At 41.1% G+C, this 21,706-nt stretch overlaps 1 protein-coding gene across 3 annotated transcripts in view; it reads left to right on the top strand.

Annotated features, from left to right (window-relative positions):
- The window catches only part of SLC22A15 (solute carrier family 22 member 15), a 110,756-nt gene that overhangs the window by 10,392 nt on the left and 78,658 nt on the right, over positions 1–21,706 (top strand). For all 3 annotated transcript variants that reach the window (XR_011565732.1, XM_019956743.2, XM_070785861.1), the window contains exon 2: positions 7,825–8,037. Coding sequence is in view for 2 of the 3 variants with exons in the window: in XM_019956743.2 (XP_019812302.2) it covers positions 7,825–8,037 (213 nt within the window). In the remaining variant the exon portion in view is untranslated. The remainder of the gene's footprint in view (positions 1–7,824; positions 8,038–21,706) is intronic.

The raw sequence follows: 21,706 nt of genomic DNA, 5'->3' as shown, positions 1-21,706 counted from the left end.
TCTGGATGATTATATTTGTATTGATATACAATTTTATTTCTCTGTAAGTTCACTTAAGTTAAAAAAATTTGAGTCAGTTTAAAAGCAGACCATTAAGTAAATAATAAAAAACAGAAATGGGCATGCAGCACTCTTGCAGCTGGGGTTACTCAGGTGACTGAGTTTGGCAAAAGCTGAGCCTGCCCTGTACTACTTCTTCAAAGAACACTAAGAATGTGTTCTTTATTTTCCTGGCTGTGACTGGACTTCTTTGGCTTAAGAATTCTTTCCCTGATTTTTAAAAAATAATTTTAATTTTAATTTTGGCTGTGCTGGGTCTTCACTGCTGCTCGGGCTCTTCTCTGGTTTCGGCACGTGGGCTCATTAGTTGTGGCTCCCCGGCTCTAGAGCACAGGCTCCGTAGTTGGGGCACTTGGTCTTAGCTGCTCTGAGGCATGTGGATGTTCTGGGATCAAGGATAGAACCTATGTCTCCTGCATTGGCAGGTGGATTCTCTGCCCCTGAGCCACCAGGGAATCCCCTTTCCTTGAGTTTTGTTTTGACTAAACCCCTCCCAGTCTTTCCCTGCCTAGCCCAGATGTCACAGTTGCAACCTTTCTCTTATTCCCTGAGTTAGAATTCACATCTGCTTTTTTTATGCTCTCATTAATTTCATTTCTACTCTGGCTAATAGAGCATTTGTTAAATGTGCCTTGTATTTATATTTTTGGGCATATTTGTTGCCCTTACCTGAATGTATGTGCTCAGAAGAAAACAACTGTTTCTTATTCATCATTGTGATCACCCGAGGCTCATGATACACTGTGTTGTGAAGTGTTGGTGCTCACTAAAATTTTTTTAAAAAGTAAACTACAGTAACAGAAGGCAGGTGGTCAGGTGGTGGCATTTCCATTTAATTTGGGAGATTGAGAGTGAAGCAGATGCATATCAAATATGTGTCCAAAATCTTAATTACTGGCTGGTCCCAAAATTACTTGTTTTTAACCCATTGTCATTTTCTGTGCCACATTATGCAAGGAATTCATTAACAAAATGTATCTTAGACTGTTAGACACACAGTAGTGTGTTGGTTTTCTTAAAAGGATATAGAAATACAAGTCAGGGTTTCTTCTCTTCAGAAGATGATCAATCATTAGCAAAGGAAAATGTAATTCTATCTATACTGTTAAATAATGATGCAAAATAATATTTTCCCAGTAAATAATGGAGAAGGCAATGGCAACCCACTCCAGTACTCTTGACTGGAAAATCCCATGGACAGAGGAGCCTGGTAGGCTGCAGTCCATGGGGTCGCACAGAGTCGGACACGACTGAGTGACTTCACTTTCACTTTTCACTTTAATGCCTTGGAGAAGAAAATGGCAACCCACTCTAGTGTTCTTGCCTGGAGAATCCCAGGGACGGGGGAGCGTGGTGGGCTGCTGTCTATGGGGTCACACAGAGTCAGACACGACTGAAGTGACTTAGCAGCAGCAGTAAGTAATAGAACCATTGAATGCTTTAGACATTAAAAAAGGAGGAGACATATATATACCTGTGGCTAATTCATGTTGATGTTTGGCAGAAAACAACACAATTCTGTAAAGCAATTATCCTTCAATTAAAAAATAAATTAATTAAAAAAGAGACATCACCGTGGTCCAGAGTGATTTGTTGAAACTTCAGAAGAAGAACTGAGCTCAAGCTAAACTTTGAAGGTTGGGTTTAGAGAGAAGCGGGAAGGTCATTTCAGGTGGGAAGACATAGCATTGGAGAAAGTATAGAAGAGGGCATACCCTAGACCCTTGCTACACAAGGTGTGGCCCAAGCCATCAACACTGACACCACCAGAGCTTGTTAGAAAAACAGAATCTCAGGTCCCATCCCAGCCTACAGAATCAGTCTCTGCAAGGTAGAGTTTGGGAGGCTCTGATAGGTGCTATTTGGATGGAGCTGTAAGATTTACTCTACATTGTTGGCTAAAGAAATATCCCCTTTGACCTTCAGAATAGGCTAGCTAGATATGAATGAATTAGATAAAGATGTACTGCCAGTGTCCAGTCTTACTAGAAGGAAACATGAAGTTTAGAAAAGTTTTGATTTGCTGGAAATTTACTAGAGCTGCAGTTCAGACTCAGGTGTACAGATTGCATATGCTTTTCACAGCACACCGTGAAAAGTCCTGTTTGGGGAATTCAACAGGCTAGTTCAGAAAGCTTGAATGTGGATAAGGTAGCAATTGTGCCAAGTGGTGGAGATTTGGATGCTAGGACATCTAGTATTTATCCATTAATATGATTTAACCAGAAGAGTTTCATGAGGACTGCATCGAGGAGACTGCTCTGGTGGCATTATGTAGATAAGAGTCAGGGAGGAAATGGGACTTAGAGACACCAGTTATTTAGAGCATAATTAAAATTTTTAAACACAAAAAATAGTGTCAATGGGACTTCCCTAGTGGTGTAGTGGTTGAGAATCTGCCTGCTAATGTAGGGGACACAGGTTCAACCCCTGGCCTGGGAGGACCCCATATTCCTCAGGGTAAACCGGTCCACCACAACTACTGAGCCCATGCTCTAGAGCCCATACTCTGCAACAAGAGAAGCCCCGGTAATGAGAAGTGCACATGCAGCAATGAAGACCCAGTGCTGCCAAAAAGTAAAATAAATAAAAATAATAAAAAAAATAGTATCAGGAAATTCCCTGGTGGTCCATTGTTTATGACTCTGTGCTTCTGTTTTGATCCTTGGTTGGGGAACTAAGATCCCACAAAGCTGTGTGGTGTGACCAAAAAAAATATCAGTAATCACCCCACAGATATTTATTGAACACCTACTTTGTGCTGGGCCATGGGCATTTAGTGCTGCCTTCATGATGTGGTCATGCTCAAATAATGCTTTTGGTTGAGTCAATTAGATAACTGAGTACTAAGTGCGTAAAATATTAACAGTGATGACCATCATGAAGTCACCTTGTTTCCCCTCTCCCAACCTTTTCTCTGAAAAAAGTTCTGGCCCCAAAGTTAGGTGGCTCCCAGTCGCATCCTGGTTTTGCCATTAGTGTGTTACATAATTGCCCTGTGGCTCATCTTTCCTACTTACAACATAAACATCACATTTACCATGACATCACAGCACAAGGTATTGTGATGAGATAATTTATGGGAGACATTTTTCATTTCCTGAGCATGATAAAAGCTTATGCTGTTAGTATAAAATTACTTCTAAAACGTTCACTTTTTGAAACTTTTAAAATTTCAATCCCCCAGTGCATCTTAGTCACTTTCTAATTATAATTATACTGAGAGGGAAACAACAATCCCGCCATCTGTGGCACTTGTTTTCCTTCCCTGGAGGTAGCACGAGTGAGGATAATGATTTATTTGAGATGTTGTTAGTCCCACTCCGAAGGAGAGTGGATGGTGGTTTTTCATCGTGGCTTTAAGGCCCATCTGCAGATGGGTGTGATTCTCTAGACAAGGCTATATGGTGAATGTGCACAGTGTCACGGCAGAGGGAAGACAGGAAAGTGTTTGTCCTTGGTGGAAGAAGCAGGATGAGCGCTCTGGGACGCTGTCACAGCTGAAGAAGGCAAACCGAGGAAAACCACTCTGTGTTCTTGTATAGGTGGCACATCCCTCTGACTAGCTAAGGGCTAAACCATCTTTGACTTCTAGCACCATGTGTGCCATGTCTGTGGCTCTGGTGTAAAGGACCTAACAGTAATCTGTATGCAAAGTTTAAGCATCTCCACTTTTACCTAATCCCTGTATCCCTATCACCTTTCGTAGTTAGCATGCGTCATGCAGTATCATAGTTACCAGGCTACTCGGTCTCTCTTATCTCTAGCAAAGCCAGGTGACCATCTGTGTCAAAGACAGAAAGGCTGATACCGTGTTATATGTAAGTATAGTGCAGTGAAGCAAATGATGTGGGTTCCAAGAAGGGTCTAGATGGATCTTCAGGGGGTGAGCAGAAGCAGGAGGGGCTTCCGGAGGAACTGGAGGGAAGACAAGGAGGTGGGGTGCAGGAGGTGGCACTGAGGGAAGAGCTGCAGGCTTCGACCCCTCTGGTGACAAAGCCGTGGCCCTGTGTGTTCCCTGAGGTGCATGTGTGCACGTGGGGGTAATGAGAACATTGCGGAGTGGTGGAAGGAGGGCAGAGAAAGTGAGAAAGGAGGAAGATTTAATCAACCTGCAGAATGATAAGAATGATACAGATAATACCAATTAGCTAGGTTTTACTGCTCCCTGTGTTATATTCCTGTGTTATGTATCAGCTCCACCTCTTTTGTATTTTAACTCTTTTCTACACATTGTAGTTTCTTCCAGGAATGATAGCCTCCACAGTGAAATATGCCTCAGATTAGAGGATCCTTTGGAGGATTTCCTCCTTTACCTAGAACATTACTTATCCTAGAATAATCCAGATAAAAATAAGATGCATTAATATATTTTCAATAAGCACTTAGAATGGCGCCTTTTATATAGTTAGAGAAGTGCTTGCTGCTATTATTGGTATTCCCATTCTGGTCATTCATTCATCCATTGACTTGTTGAATATGTGATATCATCTATTTGGGCCCTTATTTTTTTGCGTCAGGAGCCTAAAGGTGAATCTGATGTAGATCCTGCCCTCAGAGAGTATATTTCAATAGAAAAAACTAAAGCAAGCAAATACATAAATGTATAGTGCAGTGAAGAAAATGATATGGGTTCTAAGAAAGGTCTCAGTCGAGTTTTCAGAGTGAGTGGAAGCAGGGGAAGGCTTCTGGGGGGTTGGAGGGAAGGTGGTGGTAGGTGGGGTGAAGGAGGGGTATCTGAGTTACATCTCAGAGGTGGGGAAAGAGTCAGACATTGACAGCAGGAGAAAGGGCTTTCCAGGAAAAGTCAGTGGTACAAACCAAAGCAGAAAAGAGCATATTTAGAGAGAAAATACCATTAGTTAGCTTTGCTGGATTGCAGACTGTGCATTTACTAGAACATGTGTTCTGCCTCATCTCCTGAGTTCCCTTTGCTGTATTTTTTTCATTTCTTTACCCATGAATTAAGTTTCAGCAGGTTGTAATCAGGAAGGGCAGTTACTAAAATGGGTGCAAGTGGCTTTGTAATTATAGCTGCTGCTAAATGCTGCTCTTGCAATTATTAAGGTTTTCATTTTTGTAAGCTGATTGCCTCCTGTTCTGAAAACTTCCTTAATAATATGCAAATAGGGGCCAAGAAGCAATATAAGTCTAGAAACATGTTTTCCTTTGCATTTTACAGTAAATCACACACACAGACTGACCTGTGGCGACTTTGTGCATCTCCAGAGGCCCATAGTCATTGGACTCACATAGGTTGGGACTGCTTACATCCTTGCAGCCTTGGCAGACAGGGGAAAAATCACATCTTGGGTTTTAGCTTTCTGTTATGACATACACAATGTCATGATTTCTTTTCTCTTTCCTTGACAGTAATTTCATCATCTACTTGTGATAAATTACTCTGCCTTTGGCGCTTCAGCTTATCCACTTAACAGCTGAATATGCCCCTCCAGAATGGTGTGGAAGGAGCTGGGAGTTCCCTGGCAGTGGAGATAAATCTGTGAGCAAGTTTCTCCACCTTTTTATGCCTCGGTCAACTCATCCATCCAGTTAGGTGTTACTAGGTACTATACAGAAATCATATACTTTGTGTTTTTTAAACACTTAATCTGTTTAAAGGTATTTTTAGACTTTAAGTTCTAAGTTAATAGTGATAATTTTTTAGCTTAAATTTTTTATAAGTACTGTTAATTTCTTAGAGTAAGATTGTTTCACAATGGAACAAACTTCCTGTATTTTCCTAATAAAATTTAAACTTGAAACAATCATCACGAGAGTAACATAAAATGGATCTATAGTAAGTCAGGTAGAGAAGGAGAAATATAAGACAATCTTTATAAGCAGAATCTGAAAAGAAATGATACAAATGAGCTTATTTACAAAACAGAAACAGAGAGAATGAACTTACGGTGGCGGGGGGAACGATTGGGGGAAGGAATAGTTAGGGACTTCGGGATGGACATGTACACGCTGTTATATTTAAAATGGGTAACTGACAAGGTCCTACTGTGGGGTACAGGAACTCTGCTCCATGTTATGTGGCCTCCTGGATAGGGGGGAAGTTTCGGGGAGAATGGATAGATGAATGTGTGTGACTGAGTCCCATCCCTGTCCACCTGAAACTATTACAACACTGTTAATCAGTTATACTCCAATATAAAATAAAAAGTTGTTAAATGGAAAAAAAAAATTTAAATGGATCTATAGCATAAAAAGGTTGCACAGGGCTCAACAGCTTACAAACCCAGTATGGCTTTGTGAATAGCCATAAAGCCCAAAACATTCAGTGACAAATGTCATATATGCTCAATAAATAATCACTGATTGAATGAATGAGATATTTTTTCTTTAGAGGGAAGTTCCGTTTAGATTAAACAACAATTACAGCTAAAAGCCTGGGTGAGCACCTAGGATTTTGAGTTGTTCACATCTTGCAGGTTGTATAGGATACCTTAGTACCTACTCAAGTGCATATAATGCTTCCCTGCTTTAACAGAGCATGCGTCCTTCCTCCCTGACGTGTGTGTATGTGTATATACACACACACATAGACAACAGCTTATGGTGATCAGTGCTGCCGGATTCGTGGTCTCCCAAGGAGAAGATTTAACTCTGGGACCAAAGGCAGTCTCAATCACTCAGAGCTTTGTGTAGGTTTTATTAAAGTAACAGGGATAGAGGCACTGGAAGTGGGCAGGAGAGCACCCGCCTCGCTAGTTTAAGCAGAGCCTTCTATTCTTTTCTGCTAGCTGCTGAGAATAGAAAAGAAAATACCTCAAGGCTGTGAAAATGTTGCCCAGACCTTCTCCCATAGCGTGGGCTTCCCTGGTGGCTCAGAGGGTAAAGCGTCTGCCTACAACGTGGGAGACCCGGGTTCGATCCCTGGGTTGGGAAGATCCCCTGGAGAAGGAAATGGCACCCCACTCCAGTACTCTTGCCTAGAAAATGCCATGGACTGAGAAGCCTGGTAGGCTACAGTCCACGGGGTTGCAAAGAGTTGGACACGACTGAGCGACTTCACTTCACTTCTCTCATAGCGTACATCCAAAGTTCAAAAAAAGGCATGTCCTTGAACAAGAGATACTGCTGCCCATGAGGCCTACTTGTCTAATGTTTATGTCCTCCTTAAAGGGGTCTTAGGCTTGGACTTCTTATCAACCTGCCTGAGTTAACTCTCATATATATGTATATACAATCTGCCTGGAGTCACTGTGTGGTCTTGTTGATTTATGTATATGTACACACACATATACTGTTTTTGGAAACATTAACTATGCCACAACATGTTTTCTTGTTTAGATCATGAGTCCAAGACCAGGACACTCCTGTGCCCTGGTAACTGCTTATCTGAACTAATGTGTGGTGTTGAGGAGAAAATAACTAGAATGTTAGTCTAAGTCAGGGCAGGTAATATCCCTCCTCCCCTACTCCCTGCGAGTGTGGAACCATTCTATGCTGTGTCCTCAAATCTGATGTATCTCAAATGCAGAAAAAACCCTTGAAGGAACTACAGGGTGCTTTACAGATGCGATAGCTGATGGTTCCGTTTGTAGTAGATCAGGAAGCTTCCTTCCATTTTCTCCTTTGTTTCTAAAGTGTCTCATTTCTGTAGCTCCTGTCGCACAGAGTCGGGCACGACTGACGCGATGTAGGAGCAGCACAGCAGCAGCACAGACACAAAAGCAAGACTGCTCATTGAAGGTTTGTAAACTTGCTAATTGCATTTCCAGCCTAGATGGCTCTGTGTGTTTCCTCTTTCAGCTCTACGTGGCCACGGAAGCCATCCTCATTGCGCTGGTCGGGGCCACACCGTCGTACCACTGGGACCTGGCCGAGCTCCTGCCCAACCAGAGCCACAGCAACCAGTCGGCTGGCGAAGACCAGGCCCTCGGGGCCTGGCTCCTGACGGCCAACGGCAGCGAGATGCACAAGCATGTGCACTTCAGTAGCAGCTTCACCTCCATCGCCTCTGAGGTGACTGCGGGGGGGTGGGAGGGCCCTCGTGACCACTGAGTGACCCACCGGGAGCCACCGTGTGGTCTGGTTGATTTAAATTTCAGCCCATCTTCAGATCGTTTTCTAGTAAATTTGAGAGTTAAAGAACATCCTTGGAAAACACTTTCTTCTTCCTTCTTACTACAAATGGGAGAAGCGTGAGTCCTAACCAAACTGGTTAGATTAAGTAAGACATGAACAGAAGGGGCCTCCCAGGTGGCACTTACTGGTGGTAGAGAGCCCACCTGCCAATGCAGGAGACATAAGAGATGTGGGTTTGATCCCCTGGAGGAGGGCATGGCAACCCATCCCAGTATGCTTGCCTGGAGAATCCCCATGGACAGAGGAGCCTGGCAGGCTACAGTCCATAGGGTCACAAAGAGTAGGATATGACTGAAGTGACTGAACACGCACACACGAACTCTAGAAGAACCCCATTTTGACTAGTGTGTCCTTTAAAAAAAATGAATTAAAACTTTCATGTCTTTTTCTTATATCCACAAAAATCAAGAGTAAAGAGAGAAGTATAATGACTCACCTTTAACATCCACAGTTCATGCTTAAGTATAGTCCTGCATGTGGACCGCCTGGGGGCTCCTTGACTGTACAACATCAAATACATATGGTACCACCCAGTGTGGGCAGGAAGCCTTATCTTCAAGGGGATTTTGGTAGCCAGAAGGTTCTGATAAGGAAAGCACCTTCTGGGCCAGCCTGAGGTAAATAAGCTGAGTCTACATAGATGGGTGAGGGCTCCCCTGGTGGCGCTAAGTGGTAAAGAATCACCCAGCCAATGCAGGAGATGCAGGAGATACGGAGAGAGGAGCCTGGTGAGCTACAGTCCATGAAGCGCAAAGAGTTGGACATGACTGAGTGACTGAGCCCACAGTCTGGTGCAGAGAAACTCTGGAATAAGAGCCACAGGGCCCGGACACAGCTGGTTGTTAAAAAGTAGAAATCCTCAGTGTCCTTTGCCTGGTCCCCACAAGCTATCCATTTGCCTGCTGACACCCTGGCCCAGTGGGGTTTTCATGACAACAGTCCAGCACCCCTTACCCAAAATCCTCCAGTAGTTCTCCCATCACACACAGTGAAACCCTGTATGTTACATTCAGGGCCCTTACCCTCCCCAGCTTGGTGCTGGTATACTTTCCAGCCACGTTCTGTATTTCCCTCCGCCTCCCCTGCTTCACATACATGCCACAAGCTCTCAGACTGCACCTCTTACCTCAGTTAGGACAGCCGCACCATTCACCCGCTCCTCTGCCCCATGACATCTTGACTTACCCTCTCCCGCTCACATGACCATCGCCTTCCCTGGTAAGTCTTTTCTGACCAGCTGCCCAGAAGTAAATACACTTTTGTTTCTGCTCCAGTAACATTTTGTTTGCACTCACATGACACACTGTAGTTTATGGTTCAACTCTATATTTTTAAATCCTTTGAGCTCAGAAACCTTATTTTGGTCATCTTTGTGTCTCCATGGCTTCCTCGCCACCACCACAATAACTACCCTCACCACGTGTATCACCACTACTCACCTATAACAATAATAAGTAGCCTTGTGCTACTTAGTGACAACAGTGAGCCAGGCATTGTAATATTTCACAGCCCTTGTTTCGTTTAACTCTCAAGATAAGTTATGAAGTAAGCATTATTTCCCCCATTTTATAGATGAAGAAATTGAGACATCTTGAGGTCAGCTAATAAGGGCAGAGCTAGGATTTCAACCCAAATTTCTCTTAACCCAGAAGCCTATGCTCTTAATATTGTACTTTTTAGGGGCCTATCCAATTTAAATCACTGCAGATGGTGACTGCAGCCATGAAATTAAAAGACGTTTGCTCCTTGGAAGAAAAGTTATCACCAACCTAGATAGCATGTTTAAAAGCAGAGACATTACTTTACCAACAAAAGTCCATCTAGTCAAAGCTATGGTTTTTCCAGTATGGATGTGAGAGTTGGACTATAAAGAAAGCTGAACACTGAAAAATTGATGCTTCTGAACTGTGGTGTTGGAGAAGACTCTTGAGAGTCCCTTGAACTGCAAGGAGATCCAACCAGTCCATCCTAAAGGAGCTCAGTCCTGGGTGTTCATTGGAAGGACTGATACTGAAGCTGAAAATCCAATACTTTGGCCACCTGATGCTACGAACTGACTCATCTGAAAAGACCCTGATGCTGGGCAAGATTGAAGGTGGGAGGAGAAGGGATGACAGAGGATGAGATGGTTGGATGGCATCACCGATTTGATGGACATGGGTTTGAGCAAGCTCCGGGAGTTGGTGATGGACAGGGAAGCCTGGCATGCTGCAGTCCATGGGGTCACAAAGAGCGAGACACGACTGAGCGACTAAACTGACTGATCCAATCTAAATTAGTATCCACATCTTCCTTCTTTTTGATTGGTTAACAAAAGCTGAAGGACTTTAAAATTATTTTATTTGGAAATAATTTCAAACTGACAGAAATTTCAAGAATAGTTTAAAGATTACCCTTATATCCTTTAGTTTCATCTGTTGTTAGCATTTTACCTCATTGTTACTACCTGTTTTTCTTAATTTTTAAAAGCCACTTGAAAGCTATAAGTATTGGTGTTTTTTTTTTACAACCAAATGCTTCAGTATGTGGGCTTCCCAGGTGGCTAAGTGGTAAAGAATCTGCCAGCCAGTGCAGGAGACACAGGTTCAATCCCTGGAGAAGGAAATAACAACCCCCTCCAGTATTCTTGCCTGGAAAATCCTGTGGACAGAGGAGACTGGTGGGCTGCAGTCCATGGGGTCATAAAGGAGTCGGATATTGGATATAACTTAGCAACTAAACAAGGACAACTTCAGTATGTATTTCCTAAAAATAAGGACATTCTCTTCGAAAGCCATAGTACACTTACCAACTTCAAGAAATGCTGATGTTTTATCAAATCTGCTCTCCGTGCCCAGTTTTCCCACTTGAGCCAGTGATATCCTTGATAGTGCTGATTTCCCCTCTTCCATTGAGTTCAGTTTAGGATCACATACTACATTTAGTTGTCATAGCTGTTCAGTATCTTCAGCCCTTTCATTTTTATGATATCGATACTTTTGAAGAATACATGATACCTCCCTGTTAAGTAGTTAGGGTGTTCTTCATTTTCAAACTTTCTGATGATTCCTCATTCAGGGTGCTCATCCACAGTTAGAAAAACACATAAGTAATGTTGTGTCCACAGGGGATCACATATAGAGATACACAGTATTCATCTGCCCTTTTGGGGTGATGTGAAGTTTGACCATCCATGCCAGATATTACCTGATTTCTCCCCTGTACAGTTACTGTTTTTTTGTTTTTTTGTTTTTTTCATTTCAAGAAGTAAGGAATCTATGGGGAGTTGAGTCACTAAGATTATGCTAATTTGCTATTCTGTATCAGAACCCCCTCCCTCCAGTTTAGCATCTATTGATCTAGCTTCATAAGCCAAGCTAGACTATGATGGTTACAAAATGATAAATTCTTAACTCTAATGCTTCTTCCATCTTTGCCAGTTGGGTTTTTTTTTTTTTTAATTGAGGTACAGTTGATATTTAACATTATATTAATTTCAGGTGTACGACATAATGATTCACTATTTCTATTATTGTGAGAAGATCACCATAAATCTAGTTAACATTCCTTACCATACATGGTTGCAGAAAAAATTTTTTTTCTTGTGATGAGAACTTTTAAGATCTGTTCTCTTTGGAACTTTCAAATGCACAATAGGGTATTAACTGTGATCACCATGCTATCTGTAACATCATTGTGACTTAGTTATTTTATAATCAGAAGTTTATACCTTTTGACCCCTTCTCTCATTTCATGTTTCCCCTCCCCTCCCACCTCTGGCAACCACCAGTCTCTTCTCTGTATCTAGGAGCTTGGGTTTGTTTTTTGTTTTTCATCTTTTTGGATTCTACTGTAAATAAGAGCCGTTTTCTTCTTCCTTGTCCATCTCCATTTCTATCTCTCTGTCATTAGTGTGTACTAATGGCTTCCTGAAAGAAAGTGAAAGTCTTAGTCACTCAGTCGTGTCTAACTCTTTGCAACCCCATGAAGTCTTTTCAACTATTTATAATTTATTATAGCCGTCAGCACTTCCCTGGTGGCTCAGATAGTAAAGCGTCTGTCTACAATGCGGGAGACCTGGGTTCAATCCCTGGGTCGGGAAGATTCCCTGGAGAAGGAAATGGCAACCCACTCCAGTACTCTTGCCTAGAAAATCCCATGGACGGAGGAGCCTGATGCAGGCTACTGTCCATGGGGTCTCAAAGAGTCGGACATGACTGAGCGACTTCACTTTCACTTTTTAGTTATTTTGCTGCTCAAATTATTCCCAGTTTACCAGTAGGAACCTCTTTGAGGTGGCTCTTTAGTAATTAAAATTTTTGTTTTGAGATAATTGTAGATTTACATGAAGTTGCAGTAAATAATACGGAGAAATTCCATGAACGCTTTACCCAGTTTTTCCCAATGGTAGCATCTTTTAAAATCATAATATAATATCACAACCAGGATAATGATGTTGATATGGCTAAGACACAGAGCATGTCTATCACCACAAGGGTCTGTTGCCATGTATATTTATATATAGACATACCCACTTTCCGCCCTCCCCAAACGCTATCCAGTTTCCCTGGTAACCACTGATCTGTTCTCTTATACTTTAATGTTCTCATTTCAAGAATATTATAAAAATGCAATCATGCAGATAGCCTTTTAGGATTGGCTGTTTTTCACTCAGCTTACTTCTCCGAAGACTCATCTAGGTTTAGTTATATTACTTTAGTTATATGATAAGTCTTTTATGCAGATAGATTGGTTTCTCTCACTTTATTCTTTTTCAAAGATTGCTTTAGCTATTTTAGTTCCTTTGGCTTTCCATGTAAATTGTAGGATAACTTTTTTTCTGTATCTGCAGAAAATCTTGCAATTTTGATAGGAGCTGCATTAAACCTGTATATCAGTTTGAGGAGAAATGGCATCTTCACTCTGTTAAAACTTCCAGTACATGAACACTGTATGTATTATTTAGGGATTCTTTGATTTTAGTGTTTCGTAGACTTAGCTTATAAATCCTGTACACGTTTTGTTAGATTTATCCTAAATGCTTCTTTTTTTGTTGTTGTTGTTGAGCGATTGTAAGTGGTATTGTATTTAAAATTTTGGTGTTCGTATGTTCATTGCTGGTTTGTAGAAATACGGTTGATTTTTGTATGTTTAATCTATGTAGTTATGAACTCATTAATTCTAGGAATATTTTGAAGATTCTTTGGAGATTTCTAGATAATTTTATAAAAAATAAGGACAGTTTTATTTTTCCCTTTGCAGACCGCATGGCTTTTGTGTTTTGTTTTGTTGCTTTATTGCTCTGCCAGAATTTCTAGCACTCTGTTGTATATATGGCATCCATGCATTATTCCCAGTCTTATGGGGAGGCTGTAGTCTTTTACCGTTAAGTTTAATGTTAGCCGTTGGTGTTTGTAGGTATTTTTTATTATGTTGAGGAAACCCCTTCATTCCAATATTATTTTTTATCGTGAGCACGTATTGAATTTTGTCAAATATACCGCTTTGTAATTTTCTACATAAGTTGCGGTGATCATGTATGTGGTTTTCCTTCTTCACCTCGTAATGTGGTGGGTTGCACTGTTTGATTTTCAAATACTGAACTAGCCTTATATCTCTGCGTGGTAGATACTTCTTTTTGTGTATTGCTGAATTTTAACTGCTAGTAATTTGTTAAGGATTTTTGCTTCTGTATTCATTAGGGAGATTGGTCTCTAGCTTTCTTTTGTTTTGTACTGTCTTTGTCTGGTGTTGGTATCAGGATGATAACAAGCTTCATAAAATGAATTGAAACACGTTCTCTCCTTTTTTGTTTTCTGGAAGGGAGTGTGTAGAATTGGTGTTAGTCCTTAAAGCATTTGGAAGAATTCTTCAGTGAAATTATCTGAGTCTTTAGTTTTCTTTTTGGGGAGTTTTAAAATTACGAATTCAGTTTCCTCAAAAGATGTAAGACTAATTAAATAATCTGCATCGTATTGTGAGTTGGGGCAGTCTGTGATTTTCACAGAATGGATTCATTTCATCTAAGTTTTCAAATTTATGTATGCAGAGCTGTTCATTGTATTACTTTATTATCCTTTTGATGTCTGCAGAGTCTGAAATGATATCCTCTTTTGTTATAGTATTGGTAACAAAATATCAGTATTGGTGATTTCTGTCCTTTCTTAATTACTTGTCATGATGGGATTTTGTCAATTTTATTGATCTTTTTAAAGAACTAACATTTTGTTTTATAGATATTTTTTTCTGTTTTCACTTTTATTGATTTATGTTCTTGTGTTCGCTTTGAGTTTCTTTCTCTTTTTTCTTTTTTCAGTTCTAGAGGTGGTAGTCTGTTGATGAGAGTCTTTCTCTTTGCAAAAAAGGCAATTAGTAATGGAAATTTCCCTCTCAGGACTGCTTTAGCTATGCCCCACAAATTTTGATATTGTATTTTCATTTTCATTTAGATCAATGTGGTTTTTTTCCTCCTTGAGGTTTGACCCAATGTTATTTAGAAGTATGCTCCTTAGTTTCCTAAATGTTTGGAGATTTTTTTGTTAGCTTTCTTTTTTTGATTTCTAGTTTGATTCTTTTATAGTCAGAGGATACTCTCTGGATAATTTCAATTCTTTTAAATTTGTTGAGGTTTCTTTTATGGCCTGGGATTTGGTCTCACTTGGGTGTATGTTCTATTAGCACATGAACCAAATGTATATTCTGCTGCTTTGGGATGGAGTACTTTATAAATGTTATTGAGATCCTGTTGGCTGATGGTATTGTTGAGTTCTTGTATATCCCCACTGATTTTCTGTTTTGTTTCTCTATAAACTGTCAAGAGAGGAGTGTTTATGTCTTCACTTATAATTATGGACATGCCAAGTTCTCCTTTCACTACTCTCGGCTTTTGCCTCATGTATTTTATAGTTCTGTTGTTTGTTGTATGTATGTGGATTTATGATTGCTATGTCTTCTTGAATCCTGACCTGAAAGATTAACCTTTTTATCATTTTATAATTTCCCTGATCATTTTCTTGTTCTGAAATGTGGTTTATTTGATATTATTATAGCCACTCCTGCTTTCTTTAATTAATTTTGGTATGATATATATTTTTTCCTCCTTTTACTTTCAGTTTGCCTATATTGTGATATATAAAATTAGTTTCTTATAGATAACATATAACTGGATCAAGTTTTAAAATCCAGACTGTCAATCTCTGTCTTTATTTGTGTATTTAAATAATTTACATTTAATGCAATTCTTTGTATGTTAGGGCTTACCTCTTTCACTTTATTATTATTTTGTTCTCTGAGTTTTTATTTTTCTCTTTTATTTTCCTTGCCTTCTGGTAGATTACGTGAACATTTTTTAGAATTCTGGTGACTTATCTATAGTGTTTTTGACTGTATCTCTTTGGCCAGCGATTTTAGTGATTGCTGTTTGCATTATAGTGTGTGTGTGTATGTGTGTGTGTGTATGTGTGTATATATCAGTTCAGTTCAGTCGCTCAGTTGTGTCGGACGGATACACACACACACACACACACACACATATATATATATATATATAACTTACCACAGTCTACTAATGTCAGATCACCAGTATGAGTGACAAACAGAAACTTTACCTCATCTTATATCCCTTTGCCCTCACGTTTATAATTGTCTTAAATGTTTTTCTATATACTTGTAGAACCATATTATAGTGTTATAATTTTTGCTTCAACCATTAAACATAATTTAGAAAACTCATGATGAAAAGAAAAGTCTATTATATTTATTCTCATTTTTTGTTACATTTTTCTTTCTTCCTGATGTTTCAGAATCCCTTCTTTTGTGTTTTTTTTTACTTTCTAGAAAATTTCCATTAGCTGTTGTTTTAGTGTAGTTCTGATGGTGACAGATTTTTTTTTTCTTTATCCAATACTATCTTTTAAAAAAATTATTTTTAATTGAAGGATAATTGCTTTACAATATTGTGTTGGTTTCTGCCACACATCAGCATGAGTCAGCGATGGGTATACATATGTACCCCCCTCTTGAACCTCCTTCCCCCCTCCCACCCAATCCTACCCTTCTGTGTTGTCACAGACCCCTGGTTTGAGTTCCCTGAGTCATATAGCAAATTCCTACTGGGTATTTTATGTATGTTACTGTATATGTTTCCATGCTACTCTTATCCAAGACTATCTTGATTTCTTCTTCATCTCTTATTTTCACTGGTTAGAAAACTCTTGGTTTAGAATCTTTTTCTTCGGCATTTAAAATTTCCTGTGCCATTTCCTTCTAGCCTTTATGGTTTGTGATGGAAAATATGGTATTATTTGAATTGTCTTTTTTCCCTCCTGTATTCAGTTCAGTTCAGTCGTTCAGTCATGTCTGACTCTGCAACTCCATGGACCACAGCACACCAGGCCTCCCTGTCCATCACCAACTCCCAGAGTTTACAGAAACTCATGTCCATTGAGTCGGTGATGCCATCCAACCATCTCATCCCCTATCATCCCCTTCTCCGCCTGCCCTCAATCTTTCCCAGCATCAGGGTCTTTTCAAATGAGTCAACTCTTTGCATCAAGTGGCCCAAGTATTGGAGTTTCAGCTTCAACATCAGTCCTTCCAATGAACACCAAGGACTGATCTCCTTTAGGATGGACCGGTTGGATCTCTTTGCAGTCCAAGGGACTCTCAAGAGTCTTCTCTGACATCACAGGTCAAAAGCATCAATTCTTCAGCACTCAGCCTTCTTTATAGTCCAACTCTCACATCCATACATGACTACTAGAAAAACCATAGTCTTGACTAGATGGACCTTTGTTGGCAAGTATCTCTTGATACTTTTAAGGTTGTTTATTTTTGGAGCCTTACCAACTGAGCCACCACGAAAGTCAATATGTAGAAGTTAGACTGTGATGTTTCCTGACATTGATTTCTTCAGACTTACCTTACTTGGGATTTACTGAGCTTCTTGGATCTTTAGATTTTTATCTCTTGACAGCTTGGAACATTTTCTGCTGTTATTTATTCATGTACTTTTTCTTTCTTTCCTTTTTTTTAATATTTCCTTCTTTCTCCTTTCCTTCTAGAACTCCAATGACAGAAATATTAATTCTTTTGTTTTAGCCCTAGAGATCCCTGAATTTTTGTTCATTTTTTTAGTCTGTTTTGTTTTCAGATTGAGTGTTTCCTATTGTTCTGTCTGTTTTCAAGTTTACTGATTCTTTCTTCTATCTCCTCTATTCCTCTAGTCTGCTGTTGAATCCATTCATTGTATCTTCTAGTTTAGTTTGGATTTTTGGAGGCTTCATTACCATGATCAATTAAATCATTGGCTATTGGTGATTAATTTAAATTTCATCCCCTCTCCTGTCCCTGGAGTTTAGGGGGAGGGATGGGGGTTGAGACTAAAAGATCTAACCCTCTAATCACAGGGTTTGTTCTCTCAGCAACCAGCCTCCACCCTTTTGTGTGCATTAGTCACTCATATGTCCATGTAAGTGGACAACTCTTTGCAACCCGATGGACTGTAGCCTGCCAGGTTCCTCTGTCCATGGGATCTCCAAGGCAAGAATACTGGAGTGGGTTGCCATTTCCTCCTCCAGGGTGGGACCCAAAAGTCACCTTCCCTGAAGCATTTTTCAGGAACAAAGGACAAGAGACAATTACTCCATTCAGTTCAGTTCAGTCGCTCAGTCCGACTCTTTGCGACCCCATGAATCGCAGCACGCCAGGCCTCCCTGTTCATCACCAACTCCCGGAGTTCACTCAGACTCACGTCCATCGAGTCAGAGATGCCATCCAGGCATCTCATCCTCTGTCGTCTCCTTTTCCTCCTGCCCCCAATCCCTCCCAGCATCAGAGTCTTTTCCAATGAGTCAACTCTTCACATGAGGTGGCCAAAGTACTGGAGTTTCAGCTTTAGCATCATTCCTTCCAAAGAAATCCCAGGGCTGATCTCCTTCAGAATGGACGGGTTGGATATCCTTGCAGTCACTTGGACTCTCAAGAGTCTTCTCCAACACCACAGTTTAAAAGCATCAATTCTTCGGCTCTCAGCTTTCTTCACAGTCCAACTCTCACATCCATACATGACCACTGGAAAAACCATAGCCTTGACTAGACGGACCTTTGTTGGCAAAGTAATGTCTCTGCTTTTCAATATGCTATCTAGGTTGGTTATAACTTTTCTTCCAAGGAGTAAGCGTCTTTTAATTTCATGGCTGCAGTCACCATCTGCAGTGATTTTGGAGCCCAAAAATATAAATTCTGACACTGTTTCCACTGTTTCCCCATCTATTTCCCATGAAGTGATGGGACCAGATACCATGATCTTCGTTTTCTGAATGTTGAGTTTTAAGGCAACTTTTTCACGCTCCTCTTTCACCTTCATCAAGAGGCTTTTTAGTTCCTCTTCACTTTCTGCCATAAGGGTGGTGTCATGTGCATATCTGAGGTACTCTTATGCTAAGCTCAGGAATTCCAAGGGGTTGGGAGCTGTGAACCAGGAACTATGAATGAAGACCGAATATATGTGACAGATATATCTGCATTTGGTCATCTGAATGACCAAATATATATATTTTCCTATAAATTACAAAATCACTTTATGTTTACTCCATCTTCCTGGAGCTGAAAATTCTGTGTCTTTTGATGTGCCCACTTTTTTTCTTTTATGAGCACTTTAAAATTTTTTGGCATAACAAGATAGTCTGGGTTTATCTTGCATCTTCCTACTCTAACTGTGGGACTAGGCATTTCTCCAAAAAGCTCTGGTTCTATTTATTGCCCCCATAGGATTTTGCAAAGGGTGAAAGCCATAAGTCTGCTCTCCAACAAATCCATTAACCACATTATAGTGAAAGTAGATCTCAAACCACATTCCACCACAGGTATAAATGTACTTATTAACTTATTAACTCAATTCTTATTCTCAGAGAAGTTCAAAATAATCTTTCTTTCAGGCTTTAAAAGTCTCAACTCTGGTTTTATAGGTGTTCTGTACTTTGCTTACATGGCAGGTCACTACAGGCAAACCCCAATTTTCCGTAGTCAGGGTGCAGATACCCACCTTCCCACAGCTTCAAACACAGAGAACTTTCCAGAGCTCATATTGGCTCAGGACCAAGCAGGGGTTTTAACCTAGGCATCACCTCTATAGAGTACAAAACATACTGGGTTATCTGAAAAATTCATGGAAAGTTAGTGAGTATCTTTCAAATATGTTGAGCTAATCTGTGTATCTTCACTGTCTAATTTCACTAGGGATGGCCCATTTTTTATACTCATCATTGCTAGTCAACAGGCCACTATTTTAATCAAGAATAAGCAAAGCACCCTTTGTTGATAGAGACAATGATGGAGAATGGGCTTTCTGAAGAGAAGGCCGGCTGACCACCACTGGACAATGCAACCTTGATGAGAATGCTCGTGGTACCAGGGTGAAAGCTTGACCTAAGTAATACTGATGCATAACATCCCGCTGAATGTGCTTAATACTTTAAAGTAAATTAGATGACACAGTGACGCCATGCTTCAGCATCGTAGACATGCAACAAATTTCAGTGGAATTAAATTAAATTAATACCTAGGAAACCTGTAATTAGGAGTCCTTTTAGATATCACTTGAGGGACACCATTCTTAGCAAATGTCATTGAGCAACTACTGCATGCCTGATGCCAGAGGAAGCCTTGATGTGAAGAAGGAGAGTACTGTTAGACCGTATCCTCTAAGACAGCAGCAGTGGGCACTTAGTCAACAGCTGGCCTCCTGTGCTGGCACCTTGGCTCTTGGGAAGCTCACCTATAGCACAACTTGACTAGAGACTGAATAAGAAGGGAAGGCACCCCAGAGGGCTACTATTCCCAAGACAGAAAGTTGGTAGATGCAGGAGAAATGGAATTAAATATCTTCCCTAGCAAAGTGCTGAAGGTCTTTAGAGCAGCTTGGAGAAAGGAGATAAAGAGCTGACTGGGATGGCCCTTTACCTTACCTTCCCGTGATAGCAGCCTCAGGTCCCTCTTATCACCGCTTGTGTCTGTGAGTCGTTCTCTCTCCTGCCATCTGTCTTTGTCATACTGTAACTCTGTCTGCTTCCTGCTTTCCTTCCCTCCCTTCTCCTTTTCTCTCTCCTGTTCCCTGTATCCCTCTGTCTCTGTCATTTTGTCTTTCTGAGCCCCTGTCTATCCCCACCTTTCCCATCCCAGTTTCTGTCTCTCTGTATTTATACCATTTCTTCATCTCTGCCTTTGTCTGTGTCTCTGTCTCACTGGCTGTCTCTAACTTGTCTTTCAGTCTCTTTCTCTGATGTCTCTGTGTCTTTCTGTGTGTATCTCCATGTGTCTTTCCCTTTTTCATTCTTTCTTCCCTGCCCTCTCTCCCTCTCCCTGGTTACTCACCTGCCCTCTTTCCCATTCCCACCTATGTAACTCCACGGAGATGTACATACTAGCATATATCATTATCCATCCTGCTTATACGTATATCATTGTAGATTTATAGATACACAATACTTTCCCCCATGGTATGAAGTGAAGTGAAGTGAAGTTGCTCAATCGTGTCTGACTCTTTGCGACCCCATAGACTGTAGCCTGCCAGGCTCCTCAGTCCACGGAATTTTCCAGGCAAGAGTACTGGAGTGGGTTGCCATTTCCTTCTCCAGGGGATCTTCCCAACCGAAGCATATATTTGTGCCCATGCTGTTGCCAAGCTGTCAGAAGGTCAGAACAGTTCTCTACCTCAGAAATGTGTCTCAAGGCACAAACATCCCCTGTGCAGAAAGTGACCTTCAGTCTCCACCTGGTGTTCCAGAACTATTGGGGGAGGGGGGGAGGCAGAGATCTAGCCAGCTGCATAGCTTGTTGGTACGAATATACCTCTCTGTGTGATTCCCAGGGGATGTTCCGTGGAGACGGTGGGGTCATGGTTTAGGAGGAATTCTCTGAGAGCATCTCAGATGCTCAACCTATGCTCCCAGCCTGTGTGAGTTTGTGATGCTTCCAAGGGTGGCTGTGGCCTGCCCGCCGTGGTGATGGAGCACAGGTGGCGTCTCTGGCTGCACAGTGAGACAGAAGTCCACTGTCCCCAAGGCTCCTCAGCTGCAGCAAGACTGTTCATACTTCGCAGGGAGTTTGTGGGTGAGATGATGCGTCTTACAGGGTTTAGTAGGTAGAGGGGAGTCAAGAGGCAGATAACCCTGACTACCTTCCAGGGCCGTGTCGTGGGAGAGGCTCTCTCCCAGGAGCCTTCCCTGTGTGCTGCTTGTTTACTCCTGCCAACAGCCCCACCCTGTGGATTCAACAACTGACATGAAGACAGTTTTTTAAATTAGCCCTTTTTAATAAGCCACTCATCTGGGGACTCAGTGAGCCAGCCCATATTCTTCCCATTGTACCAGTGATCTTCAGACTCCTTTTTTTTTTTCCTTACAAAACAGAAGCCTTTCGTTTTTGAATGGCATCTCAGTTGACATCTCAATATTGGAAAGAGCTGGGTGCTGTGCTGTTGCATTGAAGGGAAGCAGAGTCCAGGGCCCAGTGCTTAGCCGCCACCAGCCAGCCCTGCCAGTGCCACAGGCAGTGGTGAGCAGGGCAA

The sequence above is a fragment of the Bos indicus genome, chromosome 3, assembly GCF_029378745.1.
Source record: "Bos indicus isolate NIAB-ARS_2022 breed Sahiwal x Tharparkar chromosome 3, NIAB-ARS_B.indTharparkar_mat_pri_1.0, whole genome shotgun sequence".
Lineage (NCBI taxonomy): Eukaryota > Metazoa > Chordata > Mammalia > Artiodactyla > Bovidae > Bos > Bos indicus.
This window is presented reverse-complemented; position numbering and strand designations above follow the sequence as displayed.